At 38.5% G+C, this 22,824-nt stretch overlaps 1 protein-coding gene across 1 annotated transcript in view; it reads right to left on the bottom strand.

Moving 5' to 3' along the window:
• LOC126202932 (carboxypeptidase B-like) overlaps positions 1-22,824 on the bottom strand; it is a 278,801-nt gene that overhangs the window by 232,556 nt on the left and 23,421 nt on the right. Inside the window, exon 2 of the mRNA XM_049937068.1 lies at positions 13,276-13,584. Coding sequence (XP_049793025.1) covers positions 13,276-13,584 — 309 coding nt within the window. The remainder of the gene's footprint in view (positions 1-13,275; positions 13,585-22,824) is intronic.

Raw genomic sequence — 22,824 nt, 5'->3', positions numbered from 1 at the left:
AGCCATAGGATAGAGAGATGGCTGCAGAAGGAGTATAAGGTCTGACAAGGATACTGCAGAGATTGGGAAGGTGACAAAAAAGTACTCTAGGTATGGTGGGCAAAATATCAGACAGAATGGATCTCATTTCAGGGTATGATTTTAGGAAGACATTGTCATGCCAAGGAAGCTAATTAATACATTGAAGACTGGATAATATTGAGTGACATGTGGTGTGCTCCAAAGCTGTTTTTTCGGAGGGATCAGCAGTACCAAGATTGGATGTTATGGCGCGGAAAATCTGCTTTTGAACTAGGCTGGTGGGGTAATTACATCCAGTGAAAGCTGAGGTGAGAATGGCAATGTTTTTCTGGAAAGAATCTGCATCCAAACAAATACATTTGCCTCCAATGCCAATGCTTTATGCGAGGGAACATTTGACATGGAAAGCATGGCAGCTGTCAAAAAGTAAGTACTAATGTATGTTAGTAGGTTTAAGGTAGACAGAAGTGTGTATCTGGCATTCAGTGATGATGAGATTAACATCAAGGAAAGTGGCATGGGATTTGGCACAGAACCACATGAAATTTAATTGGGAGAATGTATTTACAGATTCCAGAAATTTTAACTGGTCAGCCTCACCATGAATCCATATTGCAAAGATTAAAAAAAGCACTTCTTCTGCCAGGTGTGTACAGTGCAACTCATTGCCAGTTCAGTGCCACCTGTGTTGTTGACCTGGCTTGTTCTGTTCATCTTCAGTGACTGTTTTTGCTACGACTGTTTTGTTTTTGCCTCATTTTTTATGATGACAAGTCTAAGTGAACAAAGTCCAGCTGTGAAATTTTGTTTTCTACTCTGTAACAATGCTGCTGAAACTCTTATAATTTTGAAAATGGCTTACCAAGACGCTATGGGAAAAACTCAAGTGCATGAGTGATTTGCTTGATTTAAAAATGGCAACACATTGACTGATGAAAACCTCATCCTGGACATCCATCAATAGCCCGAATCGACGAAAATATTGAAAAAATTTGAGAGCTTGTGGTCACAGACTGTTGACATACAATTGATTAATTGTCAGAGACTAGTGGGTTATCTTAGAGATTGGTTCAGTGAATTTTAATGGAAGATTTGAGTGTACAGGAAACTGGTTCTTCCACCATGACAATGAGCCTGCACACAGCCATCCCTGTTAAGACAGTTTTTGGCTAAAAATGGCATGGTTCCCCACACCACACATCTTACATACCTGACCTGGTTCCATGTGACTTTTTCTGATTTCTTTCCACACATGGAAAAAAAGAAAAAAAAAAGAGGAAGGAGCTGTCTGCCATTGCTAAAGATGACTACAAAAAATGTTTTGAACAGTGTCAGCACTGGTGGGACAAACGTATTAATGTATTAGTTGTAATGGAGAGTATTTTGAATGGAATAAGGTTGTTTTGTAAACAATTTGAAAATGTATAGCTTTTAAAAAATAATTTTGATTTTTTAAATTTTGTTTTGGATACCCCCTTGTATCTAAATCAAACCAGGGGCTGAAGGCTTATGGATCTCAGGAAAGCCCCCTCCAAGCAACCCATGAAAAGGTTGGCACAGGAAGGAGCCATCCTGGTTTCCATCACCATATTCCTGATCTTTTTGTATGTCTGCCCCTCAAAGATGAAGTAGTTCTTGGTAAGTATAAAGCTGATTAAGGTGAGCATGGGTTTGGAATCAGGTGGACACTGACTGAGGAAATGTTCAGCAGTAGACAGACGATGTACATGGGAGATGTTGATATAGAGGGAGGTGGCATCAATGGTGACAAGCAAGGTGTGGTGGGAAACGGACAGGCATGGATTTCAGATGATCTAGGCATGGTTGGTGTCTTCAATATAGGAGGGAACTCTTTGTACTATGGGTTGCAGCTTCTGATCAACTAAGGCAGATATACCTTCAGTGGATGCTTTGGGTTTGTGGATCTGAGGAAGATGGTAAAAGGTGTGTGGTTTGGGTGGTGTAGGAAGTTCTATGGATTGAGGTGCTAGTTCTTGTGAGGATGTGAGGTTTTAAGGGGGGACTGCAGTTCAATTTGAATCATGGGGATAGGATCTAGATGATAGATGCTGTATGTAATTATACATATACCTTCGCTAACATACTCCTTTTGGGCAAGTATGGTAGATTCTTTGTCTACTGGGAGGATAATCATGGAGTCATTAGCTCTTAGGGAACGGAGAGATTAGAGTTCTGCAGAGGACGGGTTAGGTCAAGTTGTAGAGACCTGAGGAAAGGAAAAGTTTCCAGATTGGATTGTGAAGTGGTATTTCCAGTTGACCCCATAAATAACAATGGACCAATCTACATTCACAAAAATCAGCACTAGAAAATATGTAGTGGCAAAGTATTAACTAATCTCGGTGATTCAGATAAGTAAATGAACAGACAGGCACATAAGGTAGAAAACAGGAGACAGTTTGAACAACTGCACATTTTTTATTGATTTGATGCATCTTTGTCAGATAATTCTAAATAAAACAGAGCTCTTCCCGGATTTTATTTTTTTCTCGATTTCAGTGGTTTAAAAAATGTTTCAGACCTAACTTTATTACATTTTTATGGAGAATCCAAATCTACAATAAAAAATGGGTGTTTCCATTTAAGATTTAAAAGTTACTCCCAAACCCATCCAAGGGGGCAGGGGATGGAGGTCATGTGTAGTATTATTTGATGTCCCCCTTTGTGCTTAAGAACTTGTCTTACCCACGATTTTTACATGATGTATAGCTTTCGATATAATCTCATCTGAAACTTCAGATGCACCATCCTGTAAATCTGATCAATTTGATGGAATGATAATATTTGATATTGATATGAGCTTTAAATGTTTTTGATAAGAGGAGAGGAGGATATGGTATAATCCACCTGTTGTCAATTTCAATGTCAACATTTCACATTCTGGTTGTTGCTGTATGACCTCCATCTTCTCATTTTTCGAATCTATATTGTGAACATTCATCATCATCATGTGTGTTTCATGGACTAACTGTCAGGGATATTTTTCCATACATCTGTTTTCTACCACACAAGGAGATTGTGGATTCATTGCTCCACATGGTCCAAGCACCACGATTCTCATCACAATACCAAACAACAACGCATCACCTTCAAGATAATATGTTTCTGCACAAATTATATTTTGAGTTTGAGCTGCATGTATTTTTGTTTAGTGCCATATGAGAATAAGAGGTTATGGAAGTCCTCTCTTCTGCCATTCAGTCACATACATCCAGCAGTAAGTTTTACCAAAAATGTGGTGCTGCACAATTAAGTCCAACAGTTCAGCGCGTTTTTGCTTGAATATTCTTGCAGTCAAATTGAGTCAGTTAGATGGATACTGACAGACCAATGGAAGCTCTTTTATCTTGTCCTATGCTGGATTGCACGTAAATGTGATGAAAAAGTAAGAGCAGCCATATTAATTTATTTGTGTCACAGCATCTTGTGCATATTGATGCAAATACTGTGGGCTGCCATTGAACATCGCTAGAAGTATGATCATTTTGCCACTGTTGGAAACATTTTCATCATTTGCAATTACATCTCATAAATAAATGTATTCTTCTGAATGAAATGATGTTTGATTTAAGTGAATGAATAACAAATGTTATGATTTAGTTTTGTCGTACATGTCTACCACATACTGATGAAATACTTGATGGCAATGCAAAATATGATTTCTTCCATTCTGAGGTATCATTATGCAGTATGAAAAATAATTCACCATTGATACTTTTTTATTGAGTTGTTCACTTGTAAGAATAAAGAAAAAGAAGAAAAATGTAAGTTACCCTTACAGATATTTGTAAGTAAAAATGAAAACCAGTTTTTACCTGAACTGAACTGGTTTGCATAATATTGAAATCATATCCATCTTGCCTGTCCCAGAAAATTGAGGGGTACTGCAGTGTATTGCATGATAAGAGTGTTTCAACTACATGTGGAATTATATTAATCTGTCACTGAAGAAGTATATCACACATCTTGTTGTTCACCAACTATGATAATACCAACTTCGTTGATGGTAGGTGCGTTGTAGCATTTGGCATGCTGCCTGAGTGATGTTAAGTGAGCTCATATTTGAAATGCATAAGTATCCACCTTTAAGATGTCAACTGAAGTTTGAATAATTTTATCAATACATTGAGTTGGTGAAAAATGTTTGCAAATAGGATATTAATGTGACACTCGGGGCCTGGAATTGCACTGCAGTATTGATCAACTTATGCATATCATTACCCATAAAGTAGATTTGTAGAAACTTATGTTCAGCATCAGAAAAGGGTACAAATGAACCAACAATGTGATATATTTGTCCTAGAAGTTTGAAAGCAGGCATGTAATGATCCTGGAATACTTTGTCACCTCCAAAAGATGACAGCTGAAATGGTGATATGTATTTGCAAATTTTCTGCAAAAAATGTTTGGAATCAGGTGACTCGCCTGAAAGCAATGGCAGCAATGGATCACGTGCTGTATGCAATGTAAGTAGATTACCTTTGCCATTTGCACAGCACATTCCTGGTATTTCATAGTTGAATGTAAGTCAGTTGCAATGTGCACTCGCCTTATCCACTTTGCTGATATTTACACTGAGCTGCAAACTGTAATCACAATTAACATCAAACTGAAGTGTAGCAAAATTCAAATCAACATGTACCAGTCATTGAGACTAAGAAGCTCATGAATGTTCCCTTTCAATTCTCACTGCATGTTGGTCTTCTGACTCTGATATGCATGATAGGGTGGCTCATGAGCATTCTCTTTCAATTCTTGATGCATGTTGTTCTTCTGATTCAGATGCACGTGACTGGAAGCATGTAAACATTCTCTTTCAATTCTTGCCACATGTAGATCTTGAGATACTTGCAATTCGTAAACAATCTGCTTCATTGCTCACTGGTCATTCCTGGTTTACTTGAGAAGCTCGAATTCATTTATTTCTACATTCTGCCTAAATGCCGCAATCTTAGAGCTACTAAATGACGAATGTTTGGGAGGCATATTTTTTAATGAATTAATCAACTTGATATACACTTATATAAATAAAATATCATTCACGGATTCCCTGGAAAAATGGAAAAATTACTATTTCCACTGGAAAATTTTGATTAGGTATAACTCACATTTATTGGCTTTGAAATCAGTAGATACAATAAAATGCTGATTTGTTTGTTTTTCGCCACATTAAAATATATCATTTTGCCAGTATGACATGCTTTTCACGCTCTGTATGTTAATTGTACATACTCTGCCTATAATCCTCGCGCAAGTGCAAGCAATAAGTTGACAAAGTTTTATCACAATCACATGAACAGTATGGCATTTCATGAAATATGAACAAACAAACATCAATTTTATATACTAGATTGTATGTACCTACAGATCAACCAGCTGTTTGAGCAAAATAATCTACTTAACTTATCACAAATGGTTTCAGACCTCAAAATCATATATTTTTGTGATAAGGTCGCAACCTACTGTCGAAGTAGGTTGCGACCTTATCACAAAAATACACTCCTGGAAATTGAAATAACAACACCGTGAATTCATTTTCCCAGGAAGGGGAAACTTTATTGACACATTCCTGGGGTCAGATACATCACATGATCACACTGACAGAACCACAGGCGCATAGACACAGGCAACAGAGCATGCACAATGTCGGCACTAGTACAGTGTATATCCACCTTTCGCAGCAATGCAGGCTGCTATTCTCCCATGGAGACGATCGTAGAGATGCTGGATGTAGTCCTGTGGAACGGCTTGCCATGCCATTTCCACCTGGCGCCTCAGTTGGACCAGCTTTCGTGCTGGACGTGCAGACCGCTTGAGACGACGCTTCATCCAGTCCCAAACATGCTCAATGGGGGACAGATCCGGAGATCTTGCTGGCCAGGGTAGTTGACTTACACCTTCTAGAGCACGTTGGGTGGCACGGGATTCATGCGGACGTGCATTGTCCTGTTGGAACAGCAAGTTCCCTTGCCGGTCTAGGAATGGTAGAACGATGGGTTCGATGACGGTTTGGATGTACCGTGCACTATTCAGTGTCCCCTCGACCATCACCAGTGGTGTACGGCCAGTGTAGGAGATCGCTCCCCACACCATGATGCCGGGTGTTGGCCCTGTGTGCCTCGGTCGTATGCAGTCCTGATTGTGGCGCTCACCTGCACGGCGCCAAACACGCATACGACCATCATTGGCGCCAAGGCAGAAGCGACTCTCATCGCTGAAGACGACACGTCTTCATTCGTCCCTCCATTCACGCCTGTCGCGACACCACTGGAGGCGGGCTGCACGATGTTGGGGCGTGAGCGGAAGACGGCCTAACGGTGTGCGGGACCGTAGCCCAGCTTCATGGAGACGGTTGCGAATGGTCCTCGCCGATACCCCAGGAGCAACAGTGTCCCTAATTTGCTGGGAAGTGGCGGTGCGGTCCCCTACGGCACTGCGTAGGATCCTACGGTCTTGGCGTGCATCCGTGCGTCGCTGCGGTCCGGTCCCAGGTCGACGGGCACGTGCACCTTCCGCCGACCACTGGCGACAACATCGATGTACTGTGGAGACCTCACGCCCCACGTGTTGAGCAATTCGGCGGTACGTCCACCCGGCCTCCCGCATGCCCACTATATGCCCTCGCTCAAAGTCCGTCAACTGCACATACAGTTCACGTCCACGCTGTCGCGGCATGCTACCAGTGTTAAAGACTGCGATGGAGCTCCGTATGCCACGGCAAACTGGCTGACACTGACGGCGGCGGTGCACAAATGCTGCGCAGCTAGCGCCATTCGACGGCCAACACCGCAGTTCCTGGTGTGTCCGCGTGTGATCATTGCTTGTACAGCCCTCTCGCAGTGTCCGGAGCAAGTATGGTGGGTCTGACACACCGGTGTCAATGTGTTCTTTTTTCCATTTCCAGGAGTGTATATGATTCTTTCAAGACTAAGAAAAGCAACCTGCACTACTCTTCTGGAATTGAGGAAAGCTTTTGAGACTGTCTCCCACGGTATACCTATCAAAAAGCTCCAGTACTAAGGAGTTGGAGGGAAAAATCTACATCTCATTGAGTCATACCTAAGCAATGGAGAGCAAATGGTAACCATAAACGACAAATAATAAGACTCATTAAATATTATCTCATTCAGGGTACATAAACTCTAAGACAAAAAAAGAAGCATCATGTATAAATTATCCAAATGGGGTAGAAATCAGTAGATGGGATGTACATGTAAAGACAAACAAATAATTGTAATTCCAGAAAAACTGGATGATATATCCAAGAGAAAGAGCTTCACAAATAGAGCAAGCCAATAACACATTGATACACCACTGGTCCCAGTTATTCAGCTTGGCTTTGATTGACAGGGTTATTGAATGTTCTCCTGAGGGGTATTGTACCACATAATGTACAACTGGTGTGTCAAAATCCCAATCTGATTGGATAACCCTGTTCATAATGCTCCAAATGTTCTCAGTTTGAGAGAGATCTTACTATCTTCCTGGCCAAGTAGGGTTTGACAAGCATGAACACAATCAGTAGAAACTCTCACTGTGTCCAGGTTGCATTATCTGCTGGAAAGTAAGCTCAGGATGGTTTGCCTTGATGAGTAACAAAACGGGGAGCAAAATATCATCGAATACCACTGTGCTGTAAGAATGTGATTGATGACAACCAAAGGGGTCCTGATGTGAAAAGAAATGGCATCTCCAGGCCATAGTTCCTGGTTGTCTAGTCATGTGTTTGGGTGACAGTCAGGTTGGTACCCACTGCTGTCCGTGGTGTCTCCGGACACATCTTTACAGGTCATCAGGGCTCAGTTTGAAGTGGGACTCATCACTGAAGACAATTCTCCTCCAATCAATGTGATTCCACTCCCCAGTGACCAGTGAAGACATGTCTGGAGATGCTCCAGACAACAGTGGGATACCAACTCATAAACACCCACCATACGTTCACAAGTAGGTGTAATGGTCTGGGTGCCATTTCTTTTAATAGCAGGGCACCTTTTGTTGTAATCTATGACACTCTTCCAGCACAGTGGAATGTCAGTGCTATTCTACAGCCCATTTTGTTGCTCTTCAGGGCAGGCCATCCTGGGCTTACATTCCTAGCAAGATAATGCCACTCCTGCACATGGAGAGAACTTCAACTGCTTGTCTTCATGCTTGCCAAAATCTTCCTTGGCCAGCAAGGCCACTGAACGTGGCTCAATTGTGAAGGTTTGGATCATTAGGGACTAGGCCCTCCAACCAGCTCAGAATGTTGACAATCTGATGCACCAACTGGACAGAATTTGGCACAATATCTGTCCCCCATGAACCATGGACCTTGCCGTTGGTGGGAGGCTTGTGTGCTTCAATGATACAGATAGCATCAGCAGTATCACAGGTGCATCTGTTGAGAAACCAGACAAAAATGTCATTCCTGAAGAGGGGCAGCAGCCTTTTCAGTAGTTGCAGGGGAACCAATCTGGATGATTGACTAATCTGGCCTTCTAACACCAATCAAACCAGTCTTGCTGTGCTGGAACTGTAAACAGCTGACAGCAAGAGGAAAATACAGCCATAACTTTTCCTGTGTGCATGAAGCTTTACTGTATGGTTAAATGATGATGGTACCCTCTTGGGTAAAATATTCTGGATGTAAAATATTCCTCCATTCGGATCTACGGGCAGGGACTATTCAGAAGGACATCATTATCAGGAGAAACAAAACTGGCATTCTATGGATTGGAGCATGGAAAGTTGGATCCCTTAATCAGGCAGGTAGGTTAGAAAACTTAAAATGGGAAATGGTACATTACAGTTAAATATAGTGGGAATGAGTTAAGTTTGTTGGCAGGAGCAACAACACTTCTGGTCAGGTGAATACAGGGTTATAAATACAAAATCAAATATGGGTAATGCAGGAGTACATTTAATAATGAATTTAAAAAAAATAGGAAAGTTAACTACCACAGTAGTACAAGTTTATTTGCTAAATGGCTCTGCAGATGATGAAGAGGTTGAAGAAATGTATGCTGCAATAAAAGAAACTACTCAGATTGTTAAGGGAGACGAGAATTTAATAGTCGGGGGGGGGCTGGAATTCGATAATAGGAAAAGGAAGAGAAGGAAAAGTAGTAGGTGAATATGAACTGGGGGGTAAGGAATGAAAGAAGAAGCTGTCTGGTAGAATTTTGCACTGAGCATAACTTAATCATAGCTGACACTTCGTTTGAGAATCACGAAAGAAGACTGTATATATAGAAGAGGCCTGGAGACATCAGAAGATTTCAGACAGATTATATAATGGTAAGATAGATATTTAGGAACCATATTTTAAATTGTAAGACATTTCCAGGAGCAGATGTGGACTCCGACGACAATTTATTGGTTATGAACTGTAGATTAATAATGAAGAAACTGCAAAAAGGTAGGGATTTAAGGATATGGGACCTGAATAGACTGAAAGAACCAGAGGCTGTAGAGAGTTTCAGAGAAGGCATTAGAGGACTATTGACAAGATCAGGGGAAAGAAAGTAGAAGAAGAATGGGTAACTTTGAGAGATGAAATAGTGAAGGCAGCAGAGGATCAACTAAGTAAAAAGGTGAGGGCTAGTAGAAATCATTGGGTAACAGAAGAGATCTTGAATGTAATTGATGAAAGAAGAAAATGCAGTAAATGAAGCAGGCAAAAAGCAACAGGAACTGCAAAATGGATAAACAGCAATGGCTGGAGGGCAAATGTAAGCATGTACAAGCATATATCACTAGGGGTAAGATAGGTACTGTCTACAGGAAAATTAAAGAGACTTTTCAAAAAAGAAACTACCTACATGAATATCAAGAGCTTAGATGGAAAACCAGTCCTAAGCAAAGAAGGGAAAGCAGAAAGGTGGAAGGAGAATATAAAGGGTCTGTACAAGGGCAATGTACTTGAGGGCAATATTATGGAAATGGAAGAGGACATAGGTGAAGATGAAATGGGAGATATGAAACTGTGTGAAGAATTTGATGGAGCACTGAAAGACGTAAGTCGAAACAAGGCACCAGGAGTAGACAACATGCCATTAGAACTACTGATAGCCTTGCAAGAACCTGCCATGACAAAACTCTTCCATCTGGTGAGCAAGATGTATGAGAGAGGCAAAATACCCTCAGACTTCAAGAATAATATAATGATCCAAGTTCCACAGAAAGCTGGCATTGACAGGGTGAAAATTACCAAATTATCTGTTTAATAAGCTACGGCTGCAAAATACTAACACAAATTCTTTACAGATGAATGGAAAAACTGGTAGAAGCCAACCTCGGGTAAGATCATTTTGGATTCCATAGACATTTTGGAGCACACAACACCGTACTGACCATACAATTTATCTTAGAAGATAGGTTAAGGAAAAGCAAACCTACACTTCTAGCATTTGTAGACTTAGAGAAAGCTTTTGACAATGTTGATTGGAGTACTCTCTTTCAAGTTATGTAGGAGGCAGCAGTAAAATACAGGGAGCAAAAAGTTATTTACAGTTTGTAAGAAATGAGATGACAGTTATAAGAGTCAAGGGCCATGAAAGGGAAGCAGTGATTGAGACGAGAGTGAGACAGGGGTGTAGCCTATCCCTGATATTATTCAATCTGTATTTTGAGCCAGCAGTAGGAATTAAAATCCATGGAGAAGAAATAAAAACTTTGAGGTTGTCAATATTGTAATTGTGTCAGAGACAGCAGAGGACCTGGAAGAGCAGATGAATGGAATGGGCAGTGTCTTGAAAGGAGGATATAGGATGAACATCAACAAAAGCAAAACAAGGTCAATGGAATCTAGTTAAATTAAATCAGGTGATGCTGACAGAAATTAGATTAGGAAATGAGACACTAAATGTAGTAGATGAGTTTTTTATTTGAGAAGCAAAATAACTGATAATGGTTGACTTAGAGAGGACATAAAATGTAGACTGCCTATAGCAAGGAAAATGTTTCTGAAGAAGAGAAATTTGTTAGCGTCAATATGGATTTAAGTGTCAGGAATCCTTTTCTGAAAGTATTTGTACAGAGTGTAGCCATGTATGGAAGTGAAACATGCACAATAACTAGTTTAGACAAGAAGAGAATAGAAGCATTTGAAATGTGGTGCTACAGAAGAATGATGAAGATTAGATGGGTAGATTGAGGGGAGGAATTTATGGCACAACTTGACTAGAGGAAGGGATCAACTGGTATGACACATTCTGAAGCATCATGGGATCACCAATTTAGTACTGGAGAGAAGTGTGGAGGGTAAAAATTGTAGCGAGAGACCAAGAGATGAATACACTAAGCATATTCAGAGGGATGTATGTTGCAGTAGTTACTCGCAGATAAAGAGGCTTGCTCAGGATGGAGTAGCATGGAGAGCTACATCAAACCAGTCTCTGAACTGAAGACCACAGCTACTACAACAAACTACAACACCACATCCATCAGGAGGACATCTAACAACTCTATCAAAACCAAGTCAAATAACTGCTTGCATAATAGCCAGAAGTGCACTAATGTCTTGCTCAGTTTTTGAAGCTCTTCTTCTGAAATTGTAGTCACTGGTTTATCTGCACATGTACATTGCATCTACTGATTTCAATCTCATTTGGATAATTCATTTGTGTGTTTTTTTCTTTTTTTTTTTCTTTAAGTGTGTATAAATGACTTACCCTCATTTTTGCTGTTTGAGGCAGTATTACACACAGATGATAAACTCTAATCACACCAGTCGTTGATCTGGAGGAGCTGACACTTAATGTAAATATAACAATGGATTGATGCACTAATTAGTTCCAGGGAAATTATTTACAAATTAATAATAATAGTAAAACTGAAGACATTGTATCATTGAAGACAACAATATAATCAAACTCTTAGGTATCTACATAGATCAGAAACTCCGCCAGGTGAGTCAAGTGGAAAAACAGTGTTCCAAACTGTCATGAGTGATTTATCTGTGGTACAAACTGAGGAGTAATGTAAGCAAAACCCTACTAGTATATGCATACTTTGCATTTTTCCACTCTCACTTAAGCTACGGAAATCTTCTATGTGGTTATCTGCCACAGCTCAAAAACTGTATTGAAGTGGCAAGAAAAGGCTAATAGATATATAACAGCACTTACTCCAGGAGAATCTTCAAAGAGCTCAATATTATGACAGTTCCTAGACCCTAGTTACCTTTTAAATTTTGAAGAATATTTAAAAAAATTTAACCTTAGGATATCTATACATGAACACAACAGAAGAACTGGCCAATCAATTGATATACTCTTCAGTAGGGTTCACAACAGCCACAAACATCTAGGCCGCAGATTTTCCTGTATACATCCAAAAGCTGCACATTCTGTTCCCTACAGTACATTTAAAATTGTTTTAGCAGAGTTGCTTAAAAAGAAAGCATACTTCTCCATAAAAGAGTATGAGGAATCTGATTTAAGTGACATAAAGTTCTGACTATTACTATCATACTGAGTCATAACAAATCCTTGGTTAAAAGTTTCCAGCATGTACAATTTTCACACTGTATATAACAATGTGTCACTGATGTAAATATCATGAAATTTTGTGTACCTCATATCTCTTAACTCTATAAGCAAATATTTATGCCAATATCACGTAAAATGTTTGAAAGTGAGTAAACTCTAAACTCTGTTCTGTTTCATCCTTACTGTATTACTGCTGAAATATTGAGCCCCATTGGTCATATCAATTGTCCCAGACCTCCATCCAGTACATCATACTCCAGATATGCTATTGGTGTATTCCATCCTACCAGAGGCAGTCATCTGTGAAATCAACCTTTTAACATATCACTTCTGCAACAACAACAGCATGACAACACAAGTGGGACACACTAATTCACTGTTTCAAAAGACAAGTCTGACTACCAATTGGCAGAAGATGGTAAATTCCAACAACAGCTTAATGACCTATGCAGTCTGGATCATTAGCTGCATATATGAAAAATGGTCCTCCATTGCATCCTCTCATGCCACAATCTACTTGACCTCAATTTCTATTAGCCCCATTGCTTCATCAAACTCTCTCCTTTTTTGGCCAAAATTTCCATTAGCCTACAACAAACTCTCTACTTGTTCATACTCCCTCTGGCAATTTGTTTCATTTCTGCAACTAATTCTGAATTTTCCAGCAATACATAATTTTTTTGTTATTGATGATTAAATATGACAGCACTATTAAATATCTACAAAAAAGTCATAATCTCAAAAATTTAATGGCACTTACGGTTTTCCGTGAATATTCATAGCCATCAGGATTGAGAAGTGGACAGATGTGCCACTCAATTTCTTCAGTGAGATATCTATTAGTTTCATTTTCAGCAAGCTGGTTGATAATAAATAATGCCATTGCTGGGGCAATCCATTCTCTGGCATGAATACCAGCATCTATTAGTATGATCGGCTTTTCAGCACCATTTTTCTCAGTTGATATTTTGACCATGTTAAGTCGCCGTTTCTCAAAACTGGTACCAAAGGCTTGTACATGGACTAAAGGTGGATATTTTTTGGCCAATAGATCCAAGTAGTTGCTCATCTGGAATATTATCATTAACAAATGTATATTTGTCAAAATAACTAGATTATAAATATTTTAGCAGAAGTCACGAATGATGGCAGTTGAGTTTAGTCCTGTTCTGAACATCTGATGTTATGCATTCTCTGTCAGTCAATGAGCATTCAGTGGTGTTTTGAGCACTCAGCTATGAGCACCTTAGCCAGCATGAGTGTTAAACATGCTATAGCAAGTTCTATAGTGAATTTTATTCCATGTCTGATGGTAGTGGTAAGCAAAAAATTCTACATCAGTAAGCATGAGGCATAATTTGCAGGGTATAAGCTTGCTTTGAGTGCAACCCCCTCTATGTGTGTACTGCATTTGTTGTTTGGAACCAACATTGCAATCCCCATCTGTGACTCAACCTGCACAGACCACCATCATTCGTGAATTGGACTACAGTAATTCAACAGAATATTACAGCAAAAATTTTCAGGTATATTCACTCCCTACTCCCTCCCACCCCTCTCACCAATCCCCCTGCCCCTCTCTCTCTCTCTCTCTCTCTTTCTCTATCTCTCTTTCATGCTCTCTCTCATTCTGTCTCTTTAAGCAATGGAGGACTCATGATAGAATAACAACAACATGAAATAGGATAGATTGCTGCTCACCACATAGAGGAGGCACTGATGGCACACAGGAACATTCAAAAGTACTCTGGTTTTGTGTGAGTATTTATCTTTGTGGTTCTGGAATAAAGCTATTGTCAAATCCTATCATTAAAAATCTGTTGTGAATGCAGCATCTCACAGATGCTGGAGAATGAATGGCAGAGGACTCATAAAGCAAACAAGATTACTGATGTGAGCTCTCACATGATCAGATAGGCTCAGTTCTTAGCGGGAAAAAGAGGGAGACAGACGGACAGAAAAAAACTGAGAACACGGAGAAGTCTTGTTGGTGCTCATGTATATATCATAACATAAATCTAGCCACATTTTATAAAATAGAATTGCTTATAAAAGTTCTGTATCCTCACCAAAAGACCATACAACACAAGTGTCATAGACTGTGTTAAGACTTATGGTTTGGTATCCAAGATTCTCACAGGAGTTGGACAGCAAATTTAATGAGCTAAGCCAGAGGCTCACTGTGCAGCAATGACAAGTAGTTCACTCACATAGCTCATTGTAGCTTTGCTGCATTCAAAAGTGGTTCCTACCGTGATCTATACATTTGTGTATCCAGTGGAATAGTAAAGTAGTAGCAAGGGATGTACTCCAAATACATTAATATGGAACACTAACTGATTGATATGTGTCACCAGTAGTTAACATAGCAAAAAAGATGGCTACAGTATAACATCAGCAAGAAGTGGTGTAAACAACAGCTGATACAGCAGAATTTGTCAGTATCAATCTTCTCTTCCATGCTCATTTGAAATACTCAGTGATTCTACGGAGATTAGGGAAATTTATTTACACCATTTGCTAATATTTGCAAATGTACAACAATGATTTGTGGAAGATAGCTAGTAAAAAAAAAGTAGTTAGTTCAAACATCTATTGTAGACAATTATTTGACTGAGACTAAAGAGTGTGGAAATTTTTTATTGCAAATGTGTCCTTTAAGTCTTCAATCATGTCCAGTTTTCGTATGGCATGTTCTTCCTGTTAGTTAAGATGTAAGACAGTGAAAGTAGAATTAGACTGGTTGCAGACAATGGGTATTGTTACTCCCATTACATCTAGCAGATAGGCACAACCAAAGGTGATCATAAAGAAACTGAGAAGGTCTGTATATTTAAGTGAGATTTTAAACACAATATTAATGCACAATACTACAATGATCTTTATCCTCTTCCACAGAAAGAAGAATAGCTAGCAAAGTTAGCTGAGTGCCAGTATTTCTCTGAAACTGATTTAGCAGATGCTTTCTGGCTAGTACCAGTAGATGTGAGAACCCAGCAGATCTTAATCTTATGCACACTTTTACATAGTTGGTTACCTCCTGGAGTAACAAATGTGGATGGTGTCCTACAATTTAATATGTCTGTATCACCATGACGTAATCCAGCTGGAATGTTCCCATGTCTCCAGGCCTTTTTCAATTGTATCTCCCATTCAAGTGTTTTTGAAAAGTGTACGATATTTACTGCATAACTCCAGCAGGCTTTCTTATCTTTTAACCTCTGTCTGTAAACCTGTCTTCTGTCCCTTCCTCTCCTACCTTGAGCATATTCTCAGTAAAAATAAGTCTTAAGTCAATCCCTGTACTATCAGTAATCTGCTAGAAACTAAAATTTTAAAAGAACTGCAACATTTTTTTTCAAAAAAGTGAGATACTGCAATATAATTCTATCGATTGTCCAAGATGGCATCGAAGGTAAAAGTTCGAAATGTGTCTCTCTACAAAAACGTAAATTTTGCAACAAAAAAGAAATCGTGTGAAAACTGCAAGGGCGAAATTATGAAGCTAAATGAATGAATTAGTAGCCTACAGTTCGTAATCAATGCCCTGAAAATGGATATTACTAAAATTCAAGAAAGAAAAACTGAAGTGAACATGCCACATTTTCTGCAAGATAGTTTGACAGTTTCCAAAATGTGGACAAAGGTGAAGTGCAGCGGGTGCAAACAAAAAGTACAAGATCAAGAGAATTGTGAAATAAATGTAAGTTTCGTGCACGGCAACTTATTTCAAGTACTTTCCACAACAGATTGTGGAAGTGCAGTGTGTAGTGATAGTGCTCATGAACCAAGTGAAAAGCAAAAGGATCTTGTAAACAAGCCAGAACAAAAAAATTCATTGATGCAGAAAAATAAGAAATCCGACGTAAATTTAGTAAACAAACATCTGCCAACCTTATGTAGTTCCGATGGATTATCGGCTTGTGCAAAAAAGAAAGAGGAAATAAACAACGCAGTTAGGCCTACATTTTGTAGCTCCAAAACAATTACAAAAATTGAAATATATTCACACAGCCAAGGGCAAAACATAGCTACTGACTTTCATAATAAAAGCAATGTGAACTTAACTTCCATGGTGAAACCGGGTGCGAAATTCTGCACAGCAACTGCAATAAGCCACAAAAAAATTCCCACATTAGGCAACAAAGACTTTGCCATTTTCCTGGCGGGAACAAATGACGTCACAAGAAACAATAAACAAGATATGTTGCTTTCACTAAAAAGGCGACTGTATGAACTAAGATGTACTAACGTCATTGTATTTTCAGTACCATATCGTCATGACCTAGCGGAATGGTCCTGCATTAACAAAGAAGTGGAAAGTGCAAATACTGAGTTGAAACAGATATGCAGACAATTTGAAAATGTGACTTTCATTGATATAAGCAAACTAGGAAGGAGATTCCATACTAGACATGGTGTCCACCTAAATAGATTAGGAAAAAATTTCGTAATGGCAAAAATAATAGAAATAGTAAATGCCAAAACAAAAGTAAGTTGTGACACTTCAATCATAATTCCCCTCAAGGACAAGACCCACAAACTACTTGGTGAATCTGAAAATGAAGTATCACCACTACAAGACAAGTGTGATGTTCTGATATTGCAAGAAAACACCCCAAGTGCTAGCAGTTCACAAGGAAGCATATCAATAACAACAGAACCAACACCTGAAGTATCAGAAACAGCTACATCATCATCATCATCATCATCATCATCATCAAGCAACTCACCATATCCCAGTGAACGACCTACAAGGAGCAGAAAACCTGTCCTTCTGGAGGATTTTTGGTACCTCACCAGGGCAAGGAACAGAGTATGACACCACAAAGTGTAAATACAAATGTAACCAGTTCTCATCCTCATCACCTGCAGATTCTAAGTTTAAACATTCAGTGTCTTAGAAATAAATCGTTAGAACTTGAGGTAGCTATGAACAGTGCAAATATTGACTGCATGTGCATTGTGGAGCATTGGTGCAGAAGTTTTGAACTAAGTAGCATTAAAATTCCATCCATTTAAGTTGGCAAGCCAATATTGTAGAAAAAATACCAAAAATGGAGGTGTATGTATATTTACCAAACCAAGTATCAGGTATAAAAGAAGATGTGAAGCTGAATCATTGAGTGTGAAAAATCATTTTGAAGCAGCAGCTGTGCAGTTGAATGAAATACAGGGAAAAGTCATAGTCATAGCAATATACAGACCACCTACTGGTGATGCAGACATATTCTTTAACCAATTAGAAATATTGCTTAACACTCTGTTCACCGATAGAGCCACTGTAGTTGTGTGTGGTGACTTCAATATTAATCTTATGAGTGAAAGTAGGCTAAAAGACCAGTTCCTAAATCTGTTATGTAGTTTCAACCTGCTTCCACACATACAAACCCACAAGAATAACAAATAATACAGTCAGTCTTATTGATAATATATTTTCAAATTTAGGACGCACAGAAGTTGAAGTAACAAATACTGATTTGGGATTATCAGACCACAATGCTCTTGTCCTCAAAATTCCTTCAAGGCCACTGAAAGAGAAAAAAACACACTTCATAAGTAAAAGAAATTTTTCTACAGAAAACTGTGTAGAATTCATAAATATGCTAACTAATGAGGCTTCGGCAGAAGTACTATCCCTAACAAATACAAATGATGCATATAACACATTTTCTTCCATTTTCACGGTATATTTTGAAATGTGTTTTCCAAAAAATCTGTCAAAAATCAGGTCACATTGCACTACAAAGCCAAGTTCTTGGATCACAAGCTGGCATCAAAACTTCCTGTGGAACTCTAAAGAGACTTATTTCTAAAATGAAAACATCCACAGACCCACAATTCATAGAATATGTCAGGAATTACAAGAGGGTATATAGAAAAGTAATTGCTGCAGCAAAATTCATGAGTAATGATAGTTTTATAAGACAGTCTGAAAACAAATCAAAAGCCATATGGGGTATCGTGAAGACTGAAACGGGGAATAGTTGTGAAAACCAGGACATTAGCCTCAAAAATTTAAAAAATGTCAATATTAATAAACAAGATTTGCCAAATTATACTAACAATTATTTCATAAATGCAACAACTTCATTAAGCTTAAAATTTACAAACGAAGAAAAACCTGAATACCCAAAAACAGCTTGTAGGAAGAGGGTAGAGCCAACAAATGAGGGTGAAGTGTTGAAAGTGATACAAAGCTTGAAACCCAAAATGTCGGCTGGCATAGACGAGGTGCCTGTGTCAATAATAACAAGGACAGCACCACAAATTGCAAAGCCCTTGGCACACATAGCCAATTTATCATTCAGTGAAGGAGCTTTTCCAGAAAGGCTAAAAATTTCAAAAGTGAAGCCATTATTTAAAAACGGTGACAAGTATAAGGCAAAACACTATCGCCCAATATCTCTCCTCCCAGCATTTTCAAAAATATTAGAAAAACTGATGAAGCACCAGATCAACAAATATCTAAATGACCATAATTTACTAAAGAGAAATCAACATGGCTTCCAAGCACGTAAAAATACTGAAACAGCAGTAATGTGCTACACTGAACAAATAATCAAAAATCTAGAAAAAGATTATAGTTTAGTAGGAGTAAATTTAGACCTCTCCAAAGCTTTTGACACTGTGAACCAGGGCATTCTTTTAGAAAAATTGGAAGTGTTGGGTATAAATGGGATAGGAAAAAAATGGTTTGAATCATACCTAAAAAACAGAACACAGGTTGTAGGACTGATATCAACTTACTCCAACCACAAAATAAATTCAGTATCAGAGGCAAAAAATGTAGAGCACCACAAGGCAGCATCCTAGGGCCCATATTGTTTCTTGTCTATATAAATGATTTTCACACCTCGGATGATGCAGCCAAAGCAATAATATTTTCAGACGATACTAGTGTGATAATAAGTGCAGCAAAGCAATTGCTACCAACAACTGCTGATAAAGTACTAAATTACATCCACTCTTGGTTCAATGCAAACAGGTTGACATTGAATGTAAATAAAACAAATTATGTGCAGTTTGGGAAAAGATGTCAAAATATAAATCTCGATCTGGTGTGGTGTGACAAAGCCTTAGACAGAGTGACATCCACAAAATTGCTGGGGATTCATGTGGATGAAAACTTAAATTTTAATGACCACGTAATAAAACTTGCACAGAAACTTAATTCAGCCTGTTTTGCCCTCAGAATTATTGCAAATGTTTGTACCTCAGAGGGTGCCAGAATGGCATATTTCAGCTATTTTCAATCTCTTGCCAAGTACGGAATAATATTTTGGGGTTCCATAACAGGGAGCCTAAAACAAATTTTTTTGTTGCAGAAGAGGGCCATCCTAATAATAACTCACAGACACACTGCAAACCCATATTCAAAAAGCTTAGAATACTTACTATACCATCATTATACATATACAAATGTGTATTGTATGTCAGGACCCACATTGCAGATTTTCAGACAAATGCCGACTTTCATAACTATAATACCTGTAATAGCGCAGCACTCCATACTCAGCGAACAAAAAGAACGAATACACAAAGGCATGTGATCCATATCGGTGCAAAACTGTACAACACACTGCCAGTCAACATTAGGCAGTTAGAAGATGATAACAAATTTAAAACAGAATTTTAAAAAATTCTAATAGAACAATGTTTTTATTCTGTAAATGACTATGTAGGTCAATAAATTCTTTCTGATGATATTTATAAAGGCAAAATGGAAAATACTCTATCTGTACCTAATCATTCATTACATTTACATACTTAAAGGACAGCTGTTGTGTGATGTAAATATATAACAGTGTTGTGGATATAAGGACGTGCCGTTTAGGGAGGACAAAACTAAAGCCTTATGAAAAACAGACTATGCATTTAAAATAACAAGCAGGGATGTATATAGGCTATATTAATTTCATTGTATTATTATTAACTTCATTGTATTATTTTGTTTTGAACTTTTTTACGTATATATTGTTTGTGTCCCATTTCTTTGAAATGGTTTACATGTACCCTTGACAACATCCATAAAATATTTATTGTCAACAGATGGATAAATAAAACAAATAAAAAAATCTCTCTGCTCTTTTGTAAATCCAAGATTATGGCAACTCAATTTATTCCTAATAGATTGCTTCCAAAATAAGACATTTCATTCAGCATAGCATAATATTTCATACATTATAAGTTGGTTCCAATGCAACATAATGGACACTTTTGAGAATTAGACTTAATACTTATTCAGCTGTGCAAACCCAATAGGTTATGGGCCCAGCATGCATTTGGAATAAGTATATCAACAAAATAGTAAGGAGAAAGTATTGGAAAAGTTCCAATTTACGTGAAGTGCAAGTGATCCTTACAAGACGATCACAATTTTTTTCCGCATTATTTTTCGGTGTTCTTTACGGCAATAAAAAGCAAGTTACCGTTAAGAATGAGTGCGGCACAAATTCCACAGATTGAAAGACTTATAGGTCACGAAAACTATGCAACCTGGAAGTTCGCAGTAGAAGCGTATTTACGTTTAGACGACCTATGGGACGTGGTAGATGGGACAATGAAATCCACAGATCAGAATTATTCAAGTAAGGATAGGAAAGCAAAATCAAAATTGATATTACTGATTGATTCGGTGAATTATGTTCACGTTGAAAAAGCTGCTACAGCGAAAGAAGTCTGGGACAATTTACTAAGTGCATTCGAGGATGGTGGTCTTACGAGAAAAGTAGGATTATTACGCGAGTTAATTACCACTCGTCTGGACAAATGTAAGAGTGTAGACGAATACGTTAACAAAATATTAACCACGTCGAACCGACTGAGAAACATCGGATTCGAGATCGCTGAAGAATGGATAGGAACATTGCTTTTGGCAGGACTGCCCGAAAGGTATGCACCTATGATTATGGGACTTGAAAGCTCGGGTATACCAATCACAGGCGACAGTGTTAAGGTGAAAATCCTGCAGGACGTAAAGAGTGCTCCAAGCTGTTGTACATTGGAGAAGGAAGGTGTGTCTGCTCTCTACTCAAAAAACAAAAAGAAGAAACCGGTGAGGTGCTATAAATGTCAGAAGATGTGACATATTGCGTCTCAGTGCAAAGAAAAAGTAAGCCCAGGCTCAGACACTCAGCGAAGGAGGTATGTTACTGATAGCCCAGAGAGAAGGACCAATAACAAAGGTAAAGCACTCTCATGTTTTTATTCTTTTGGTGAGATGAGCAACCGTGATATGGAATGGATTTTAGACTCAGGTGCATCTGTGCAGATAAATCACTTCTTTATGACATCAAAGATAAGACTCATATGGGAATATCTACTGTTGATGGCAACAAACTCCAGTGTCACCTGGCTGGGAAACTAGATCTACATGTAGGTGTAAATGGTGAATCAGATATGGTTACAGCACACAATGTTCATTATGTGAAAAATGTGGCAACTAACCTGCTGTCTGTAGGGGAAATTGTCAAGAAAGGAAATACAGCCACCTTTGACATGCAGGGTGCAAGAGTAATCAGTGAAAGTGGTGAAGTTATAGCTACAGCAAGTAATGAAAGGGGTATTTTTAAGTTGGATATCATTGACAGTAAACATAAAAATGTTAGTGATTCAGTATATTCAGCAGAAGGTTTTTTATGGCACCGGAGGCTTGGACATCTAAATAGAAAGAGTATGTCTATAATAAAGGATATGGTAAAGGGAATACAGAATTTTAGTGTGTCCAAGGATCCTTGTGAGACATGTATAAAGGGAAAACAAGCAAGGTTACCCTTCAAGACTAGTAAGAGTAAATCCACAGAAGTCTTACAGTTAATCCACACAGATGTATGTGGTCCGATGGAGTGTGAATCCATAGGTGGGAATAATTATTTTCTTACGTTTATTGATGATTACTCACGATATACTCATGTTTATTTTCTTAGTTCTAAAGACCAAGTGAGTGATATCTTTGAGGAATATTGCAATATGGTTGAAAGATGGACAGGAAAGAAGATCAAGATCATCAGGTCTGATAATGGGAGAGAATATATTAACCAGAAATTGAAGAAACTTCTGACAGAAAAGGGAATCAGGCATCAAACTACCATAAGGTACAGCCCATCTCAAAATGGGGTTGCTGAGAGGGCTAATAGGACCATTGTTGAGAAAGCAAGGAGCATGATGACTGACGCTGAATTAACCAAAGATTTTTGGGCAGAGGCAGTGTCAACAGCTGTATATTTAAACAATAGATCACCTACAAAAGCATTAAAGAGTAGAACCCCTTATGAAATATGGGTAGGAAAGAAACCTGATCTAAGCA

This window comes from Schistocerca nitens, chromosome 1 (genome assembly GCF_023898315.1).
Source record: "Schistocerca nitens isolate TAMUIC-IGC-003100 chromosome 1, iqSchNite1.1, whole genome shotgun sequence".
NCBI lineage: Eukaryota > Metazoa > Arthropoda > Insecta > Orthoptera > Acrididae > Schistocerca > Schistocerca nitens.
The sequence above is the reverse complement of the archived record's forward strand: the minus strand, read 5'-3'. Positions and strand labels throughout refer to the sequence as shown.